Source organism: Pelodiscus sinensis, chromosome 23 (genome assembly GCF_049634645.1).
Source record: "Pelodiscus sinensis isolate JC-2024 chromosome 23, ASM4963464v1, whole genome shotgun sequence".
Lineage (NCBI taxonomy): Eukaryota > Metazoa > Chordata > Testudines > Trionychidae > Pelodiscus > Pelodiscus sinensis.
Window position 1 is genome coordinate 16,211,759 of NC_134733.1, and position 9,840 is coordinate 16,221,598.

General features: G+C 46.6%; 1 protein-coding gene across 2 annotated transcripts in view; it reads right to left on the bottom strand.

Moving 5' to 3' along the window:
* C1QTNF12 (C1q and TNF related 12) overlaps nucleotides 1-2,256 on the bottom strand; it is a 44,492-nt gene extending 42,236 nt beyond the window's left edge. Inside the window, exon 1 of one of the 2 annotated variants that reach the window (XM_075906352.1) lies at nucleotides 917-2,256. In XM_075906352.1, coding sequence (XP_075762467.1) covers nucleotides 917-1,087 — 171 coding nt within the window. In that variant the 5' untranslated portion in view covers nucleotides 1,088-2,256. The remainder of the gene's footprint in view (nucleotides 1-916) is intronic. The other variant, XM_006127143.2, reaches the window with a different exon arrangement.
* Nucleotides 2,257-9,840: the final 7,584 nt, after the last annotated feature.

Here is a 9,840-nt window from a genome sequence, read left to right on the forward strand (position 1 = left end):
GATGGAGGAGGTTCCTGCCTCCTTTCTCACCACGGCATTTCCCTTTCATTCTGTCCTGCGCCTAATCCTAGGCCCTGCTTTAATTCCACCCCACCCCCGTCACTCAATGTGAATTCTCAGCGGCTGTATCTTAAAAGGTTTCTGGGATCCCTGAACAATTGACCTGCAACTTTTTGCAGCCTTCAGACTGGAATGATTCTCACTGACATTTATTGGAAAAGGTCTGCGCTGCAGGACTGGTTCATTTGCTATGGCTGGTAATGCAGCATGAGCAGGCATCAATGGACTAGACATACACTCTATGCTTGTCCTTTCCCACGAGGGGCCTACTGTACACACATCTGTCTTCCCACATTATTACCACAGACTCAAATCCTTCCCTCCAACAGCCACAGCTATTCCCCATCTCCCGGTGGAGACTGTCTAGCTACACTAGGACTTTTCTGACCTGTCATTCCCAGCGTGTGCAGTTTCAGCAGTGCAAACGGAAGTGCAGATAGGGCTCAGGCGTATATTCACAACTCTAAGTCATCTGAGTCTGCTTTGGCACCGGATCCTATGCTCAAAAAGCATGTATGCAACAGACTCACTAACATTCCACAGCATGGGTGTATCAGGATGACCAGCTGACTTTCATGCAGATAGAAGCTAACAGCTGTTTTTGAGTGAGGCTCATTCCTACACTTCAACTTCCAGCAAAGCAGGTGCTGTAATAAATGGTCAGATACTATGTGCTCATTAGTAATGCAAGTAAATAAAATAATCAAACATCATCATCCCTGACATTCTGGCCGCTTGGCGGAGTGAGAGGACCAGAAGGCATGCCGCAGGAAGATTTTAACCCCTCTCTTGCAAAAGGGTTATATCCAGAAATTACTCAGTGCTCTGACTACACATGGGTTACTTTCACACATACCTTGGCATGCTCATGCAGTTCTTCGCTGTTGGATAAGGTGGCATTGAAGGGCTCTGTATACTGATTGGGCTCTTTCATCTTCTTTCTCTCTTTCTTTGCGGCCATCACTTTAAAGAGAGCAAGCTGCTGGCACAGTAAAATCACCACAAGTAGCCAGATCCAGCCTGTCATTGTGGCTTCTTTTCAGACAGGGATGTTGAGAGGAGGCTGAAAACTCTCCCGGAGCAAAATGAAATAATAAATAGGGTTGGCTTTCCCCCCCCCCCCCTTCTCTTTTTTATGGAGGTCACCGCTGCTGAAGATGTTCCACTCTGGTAGATGATGTCAAATTCTCAGCACACACCAGTGGGCCTGGCTCGAAAGAGATCTCGGTTCAAGTCGGATACATTGAACCCACATGGACCTATTTGTTTGCCAATTCTGATCCAGAGCTGCAGTTTGATCAGGCAAAGGTGGGAAGAGGAAGCGAGTTTGCTCAGCTGGGCAGAACTTTCATGAATGGAAGCAGTTTTGATTTCTCTCCTCCCCAAACTTTGCCTTTAAAATTTTACACCCCCACCCCAACAAGTCTTCAGCTCTCAATCACAATTCACTCAGCTAGGAAACCTAGAAAGTCAAATGGCTCAGGGCACGGGTAGCTCAGGCCAGAACTGACAGCACATAAGCCCATGAGGGGGGTTGTGGGTTTGTTCCTTTTCAACGGAAGATTTCACCTTCTGTCATTTAAACCCTTGTGCCTCCATGAGGTCCGTCCATTCTCAGCTTAGTAGTGGGACCCCTTCCTTAATGACAAGCCCCCATCAGTTCTCTTCTCCTTCATGAAGGCTGGAGGATGAAAACCCAAAGCTGCTACAATCACTCTTCTCCCGGAGAAGCAAAACGGGTCGGAATCCAACCAAAGGCTCAGTCCTCTAGGGAGAAAACTAATCTCTCCCACGCGTCAAGAGTTAAAATAGAAAGATACAAGGCCTCTGGGGAGGTATCTAGGTCTGTTAGGAGCGGACAGCCTAGTCCTAAACCAAATTCTGTCTGGCTTTATCTTTTCTTGGCTTTAATAAGACGATGAGGAATCAGCGCCTGTGTTGTAAACAGCTCTCAGAATATGGAGTCCTGTGCCTCCTATCCTAGCTCCTTTCCACCCCAGGCAGGATTTCAGGTACCTTTACGTTTCCATCACTTCTGATTTCTCTCAGTGCTCCTTTCCCCGGCTGCAAATTGGAGAAGCCCTCCTCAGCCTTTGCACTACCTCAGCAAATAAGTACTTCTTTCCTGAAAGTGTTTCCATCAACTTGAAGAAAGAAAAAAAAAGGGGGGCGGGATCACATTCTAATGAGCTGTCAAGCCTATTCTCTTCACATTCCTATTAGAGACGCCCTGTCAGTGGACCTGGCCCTGTGTGCCAGGGAGATTTAAATCACTAACTCCCTCCCCCCCCACCCATACTCACACTCTCCACCTTCCCTTCACTATCTCAGAGGAATCGCAAAACAGCCCATGGGCATGTGGCAGCATTAGAAGTATGTGGCTTGGAATATGCATTCAGCATCACAACACGCATGCATCCAGATGTCTTTTACGTTGTTCAACTCCATGCAAATGTTTTTCTCCAGACCTCTTCGGATTCAGTGCATCCTTCATAAAGGCTGCGTCGTTCTGCCCCAGTGCCTCCCTGAGGAAGAACTCCAAGCACTTGGCATGCGTGTGCCGGCACGCTAGGGTAGCCAGCGCCATGCAGAATTGCAGCCCTAGTTTTTACAGCTATGGAAAATGAAACACTGTGTAATGAAATGGCACAAAGTTGCTGTAATGACTCCCTTTTCATGACTGGGATTCTCTCTCTGGTGATGCTACAGATTGGACCTCCCTGGCCTGGCACCCTCAGGACTTGACCGGTCCCAAATGAGGGATTGTGCTGAACTGGAGAGGTTATTTCTGGCCCCCCTGCCACTGGCCCCACAGCTCAGCTCCGTACCTGTCCCAGCCACCAGCCAGCTCCCTGCCTGCCACCTACCCAGCCTCCCTGCCAGCTCCCCCACCCTTCAGCTCCAGTAGATGGGTTCCCGGCCACTGGCCCCACTGCAGCCAGCCTGGCTGGGCTCCTAACCCCTGCAGGGCTCCTGCCGCCAGCCCTCCACCAGGACTCTCTGGTCCAGGAACATCTGTGGTCCTGCTAGACTATGGATATTTCTGACCAGAAAGTCCCAGTTTAGAGAGGTTCAACCTGCATTTAGCACGTGCAAAGACTGACCAGGATCCTTACTCGCCACTTTGCAAGTGGGGAAACTGAGGCATGGAGCATCAAAGCAACATCCCCCTCAAAAAAATCAGAGTCAGTGCCAGACCCAGGAGCACAAAACCAGATAGTTGAAACACAGCTAGAAAGAGAAGCTAAACAGTTAACAAGCTATCACCGCTCTTCAACTCCCCACTCCCACCCCACTAGCTCACATTCCATCAAAACTATGTGGCAGTCCTTATTTGTTAATAATATTTAACTTTCTTTGGCGCCTTCTCATACTTAAGCCCCCCTTTCAGGTTAGTTGTAGACAAGCCATGAATTTGTAAAAGTGCACTCGATGACACATTAATAGGACAATCTGTCATATTGCAGCTAAACAGCCCTGACAGATCCACACACCATGGCAAGATGACATTCTCGAGGCTGGTGCGGGGCCACGTCTTTTTTGGCCCCGGCACAGGCTGTGCTGGTCTGCATGCAGCGTCCCCTTTCTCATCTCAAGAGCCAGATGCCGAGGGCACCCTATGGCCCTGCGAAATCTGCCACAGGCTAGGAGAAGGAAACCTTCCTTCCCACCCCAAGTCATAAGCAAATGCTACTAATCCCCTAAGTGCCCTTCTGCACAACGGGCTGATCTCCCAAACCAGCAGACACACAAGCAGCCTGCCCTACTCAGTACAAGAGCACCCCAGCCGTTCGCAGGCAGCATTATACCAATGTTACACTCCAGGAAACTAACAAAGGGTGAAGGGAGCCACCCCCTGGTAGGTAGAACGTGAATGGTAGAGCCAGGAGTCCCGGCTCTCAAACCCAACCATTTTCTATGGGATTTCTAATGGTGAGGATTCAGAGGAAGCCACATGAAGCATCTCAGATGTTGGGGAACTTGGAAATAGCCTCTCTAAACATAGCTAGCAATTGACAAGCTAAGAATGGGGGATGTGCATTGTCCAGTGAGTAGGACATGAATACTAAAGCCACACAAGCTAGTTTAGAGGGAGCATTTCCCCCCCAGCGTTATCCCTTTAGAAATCCAACAGTCCTGTGCGTTGGCCACCCCACCACACCTCCTCCCTGAACCATGTGCATTTTTACTTCTGTGATTCATATTTACTTTCAAGGTGACATTATCTTGCCAACAGTAACGGGGTGGCAATTCCAAATCTCAAAAGGTATACAGGAATTTGGAATCCCTTGGGCACTATATGCTCCAGAGATACTGAACAATGCCTAGAACATAGGCCTTGGTGATAATGATCGTGCTGGTAATGCACTAGGGGCACATGCACACTGCCGCAAGTACCAGGTTACAGTTGTTAGATGGAGTATCTAGAACAGTGGTCCCCAACCTTTTCCAGACGGGGACCCATTTTGACAATTCAGGAAGACTTGGTGACCCAGGGCAATTCAAAAATGGGGGGAAGAGAGGGGACAGAGCCACCTGGGGAGACACTTGGTGACCCTTTTGAAATGTAATGGCGACCCATATTTGGGTCCCGACCTATAGAATGGGTTGGGAAACCTGATCTAGAAGATAACTTGGATCAGCCTTGAAAGTAGTGCTCAGGCTTTTGTCTTACAGATGTCTATATCCTACAATTTAAACCCAATCATAATGTGGATGCTTGCACACACACACACACACACATCCCTACAGTTAAATCCATCCCTACAGTTAAATCCAGTCATAATGTGGGTGCTCTCTCTCTCTCTCTCTCTCTCTCTCACACACACACACACACACACACACACCCACACCCACCCACCCACCCACCAGCTTCAAGAAAGGTCAACAGTTTGGGTTGCTGCAACTGCCTTTCATAACATACTTTAGCAGGACAAAATATGCCTCATAATATGTTAAGATGCCTCCTTCCATGGATCCTCTCTCTGTATATATATTCTCCAGCTATCCCGATCCAGAGCTCATTTGGAAAGATGTAGATGGTGTTTTAGCGCCACCCTGTGTCCAAGCACCACAACTCAAAAGGCACAAAATCGCCTAAGCTAAGACTCAATCTTATATTTGTCATTACAATCATTTTGGAGTTTCTCCTATCATTCTGTTCCCTTAAAAGCTGATCAGGGATACAGTGTAGGGAGAAGGACTTAGAGAATCTCCATGAAGAGCTCCAAATAATTTGTTATTTACTTAGGATTAATTTTGAAGACATCAGAATGCGATGGGATATTTTTAAAGGATATGAGGGGTAAGGAAAGGTGGGTGGTGATTATTTTTGTTTGTTCCCAAGTAACTTTAAAAACAAGCCAATTTAATTACTTGCCAAGGGTCCATTTATTTTTATTTAAAGAAAAGCATCGTTTGATGGTTTTTAGTACTGGAATAGGGTCAGAACCAAAGGCTATAAAAAGGGAGTGGAGGGGCAATCTATAAGCCTCAGACTGCGGAGATCCCTGATCCCAGAGTAACAGGGAGAGGCTGTTTTAGAACCAGCAGAGGCAATCAGGAGCAGTGGAACACCTGGGACTAATTGACCAGGCCTGCAGAGTCAGGCCAGCCTAGGCTAATTAGGACTCCTGGGGGTAAATATGAAAGCCAGGTCAAACTGGCTATAAAAGAAACTTTGCCTATTGCTGGGGTGTGTGTGTGTGTGTGTAGCTGAGAGGATGGAAGAGGGTACCGATGGGAGTAGGAGGAAAGGAGACAAGAACTGAACACTAGGAGGACAAACAGGAGAGAAGGAAGGTGCCGGGACAGGTACGGGGAAGTAGCCCACAGGTCTTGGAACTGTCTTATAGGAGGTGTTGGGGACTCATACAGGCAGCTACTATAACAGGGCCCTGGGCTGGAACCCGGAGGAGAGGATGGGCCCAGGATCCCCCCAACATCCCCATTTCCACTCGGGGGGGAAAAGGACTGTGGCGTTTATTCTCTGTTTTACTATACGCTGGCCAATGATGAAAAGAGCTCATCAAACAGCAAACGAAAGCCTTGGGTGTGGTGCCTAAAACTGTGGGCCTCTGTGAGAATCTGAGGCAAGCAAAATCTGCCAGGACGCACAGGACCTACCAAGTTTTCATAGGAGCTTTGTCACAGTATCTTACAACGTTCAAAACCTGCCAAGTGTTATTTCAAAGCTTCTGTAAGATCACAAAAAATTCTCATACAATTATTTTACAGCATACGTCCTAAATACATAATTACACAACAGGTTAGAATGGTTCATGATGGAAACAGGACATATTGAGGGGTGTTTAAGGCCCATCCCAACTTCCACTGAATCTTTCTATTGACTTCACTGAACCACTAATTAAACTGGAACAATTCTGTAATAGGAGAGGGGGTTAAAAACCCTATGTAAATATTTCTCATTAAACCAGAAGAACATCATCCTATCTCCTGGACGTATTACACATTTAAAAAAAAATTGCCTAAGCAGGGATTTCTCTGAGCAACAAGAACAATTTCAGCATCTGTCAAATGTTATTTTTATGATTTTCTAATACTTAAAAATTCTGGCCTTTTGATAGCCCTTGGTTTTAGGTTGCGTGTGTGTGCCTGTGTCTAGACTGGCAAGTTTTTCGAAAAACTTGCCAGCTGTCTACACTGGCCACTTGAATTTCCACAAGAACACTGACGATCTCATGTAAAAAAAATCAGTGCTTCTTGCAGAAATACTATGCTGCTCCCATTTGGGCAAAAGTCCTTTTGCGCAAAAGGGCCAGTGTAGACAGCTCAGATTTGTTTTGCGCAAAAGCGCGTCTAGATTGGCCACGGATGCTTTTGCGGAAAAGCGTCCATGCCAACGTAGGCGCTCTTTTCCACAAATGCTTTTAACAGAAAACTTTTCCGTTAAAAGCATTTGCGGAAAATCATGCCAATCTAGACATAGCCAAGTAATTTACAGTCAGACACACTTTCCCTTCCCTAACAGTTCCTTTACGGCAGTTTGGTTAGCATAGATGCCAACAGGTGAAAGCAATTAGCAGGGATAATTGGAAGGTAAAAGATGGAAACCTTTTTAATCCCTCTGAAATGCAATGAAGTAGATGGATTTTCCCAGATGACTATAGGAAACCATTAAATCTTTTCTCGAGATTGAGACTGTCCTTCCCAAACAGGAACAACTACTGGCACCTGAAGCTTGCTTACCCAATTTTCTTCCTGTCTGCATCAGGCAGGCAGCGATCCCTTTTTCATATCCTCAACTTCCTGTTCCTCAGGCTTTCTGCAATTGAAACTTGGCTGTTATGTTCTAGTTGTCACCATGGCCCCCTACTGGCTACATTCACATCTAAGCACTCATACAGCTGCAGCAAAGGGACAATTCTGATTTGGGGCAAGGAGGGTTATAGTTTTGTAGTCTTGTGTGAGGATAACAGCTCAGGTTGTTCTTCAACATTCGAGGAGGCTATAGAAAATGATAGTTAGGACTGTATCCATTTCATCCCAGAAGCAGGCCTTGTATTTGGGCATGTGGACTCAGTGACTCTTCGGATGCACTAATTTATCTATTTAATTTACAAATGATGATGGGTGCTTCTATCAGTCTAAATAACCAAGGTCTGAAGCATTCCAGTGCTAAGAGCTCTGTACACCCATGTGCGGTTCTAGTCTTTGTATAGCTGCTTTGCACAAAAGTTAGGAATGCAGATATCTTGAAGAGAAAACAGACTAGTTTAAGGAAACTGGGGAACACAAATGGACTACTGGCTCTTACTGGTGGGAATCCAGATTAAATGTACTAGCTTCCATGGAATTTCTTGAGTCAGTGTAATTTACTAAAAATAAAACTTGAAAGTTAATTCTGCTCAGAATCTCATCCTACCTTCACTCAACAGAAGAATGGTCTCAGGCAGAAGAGAAGTTAAAACTTGGGCTCCATCTACACTACGGGGTTTTTGCGCAAAAACAGCTGGTTTTGCTCAAAACCCTGCAGAGCGTCTACACATCAAGCACGTTTTTGTGCAAGAAAATTTACAGTAGAACAGAGGGCTTTTTGCGGTGTAGATATCTCTCTCGCTAGGAGGAATGTGTGTGGGGGGACGCTCAACAGGGGTTTCTTGTGCAAAAAGAGCCTATCAGAAAAAGCACAGGTGGATGGCCATTCTGTGGGTGGCCATCAGAGCTTTCTTGCACAAGAGCACCGTGCAGTGTGGACGCTCTCTTGCGCAAAAGTGCATCGCTTTTGTAGTGCGGACGCACTTTTGCGCAAGAAGTTTTTGCAGAAGATCTCTTCCGCAAAAAGGTTCTTGTGCAAGAAGCCTGCAGTGTAGACATAGCCTCATTTTTTTTTTTTGGGGGGGGGAGGGACCATTTGATTCATTTCTCAGATATAATACTGACTGATATGCTGTGTTCAAATCAGCAGTGGCTGCGTTGCAGTGGTGAAAGGATAGCTATGTATATCATTTGAAGAGGCTTCAATTCCTCTGCAGACACAAATGGACTAAAGAAACAAGGTAGTGGCTGGACTTGGAAAGTATGTGGGTTATTAATGTTTTCATATGGATGGGTGTGGGCTGACACTGATTAGACATGAACAAAGCAAAAAGCTGAAATGTCGTTCTCTCACCCAAACCCAGTCTCAATAAGACATTTCTTCCCTACCTAGTGCAAGGCTACATACTGCTGGCATTCCAAGATGCAGATGTGCCAGGGGTGAAAGTAACTTTCATTTCTTAGTATTGTTTTATTGCAACCCCTTCCCCCCAGGGCAGGAGGTTGGAGGGAATTGTAATACAATAATATCTGAGAGAAATTAAGTGTGGGATGGAATAGGGAGGGGCCTCAAGGCAGGGAGTTGGAGAATTGAGGTGTGGGACTCAGGACAGGAAATGAGGATGTGGGGGGGAGGAGTGCAGACATCAGAAGCGACTTGCGGTGTGTGGGGATCAGGGCAAAGAGCGTAGGAATGTGGGGGTGTAGAAGTCAGGGTTGGGATGTGTGTGAAGGGTGCAGGAATCAGGGATGGGGGTGAGTGGGGAAGGCAGGGGGATGAAGCCCCCGATACACATACCAGGGTTCCACTTGCTTTTCCCCTTCCTGTCACGGTCAGGGAGCAAGAAGAACATGCACAGCTTGTCTATCCCTAGCTTTTCCCAGCCAGAGAGAAGAATGCAGCAAACTGCACTTTCCCCTTGTTCCCTGACAGTGACAGGAAGGGGAACACCAAGCAATCTCCCTGTACAAATCTCAGAGGGATGGGAGAGCTTCAGCCACCTCATCCCTTCTAAATGATGCTGGGGGAGGGGAGGCTTAGGGCTGGGTCAATCTCTGAGCAGTGTGGGGACGTGCCTCCAGCCAGCCCTACCTGCCTGCCTGCTGCTTAATGCAGCAGCCTGCAGGAAAGTCCTGGGAGCTGGGCTGGGAGTGCACCCATGCACCCCCTGCAGCCGAGCACCCAAGCCAGCTACCTCTTGATGGAGCAGCGCACTGGAGGCAATGGCTTAGTTCCACTTCTGGATGTGACAAAATAGTTTGTGTAACCTAATGTTAATTTGTTGCTATTATACTTCAAGGTTAAAAGTGAATCAGCAATATGATATGGCACTTCCGCATTTAAAACCAAATTAGTTATAGTCAAGCATGAAGCACAAAACTGAGGTGGCTCTACCTTATGCACAGAAAAAGCAACAAATTTCTTTTGGCAGAAATTCACTGAACTGAAGTAGCTGCTTAACATTAATTCCTCTACTTCATAAAAGCTAGTGCTCCTGAACA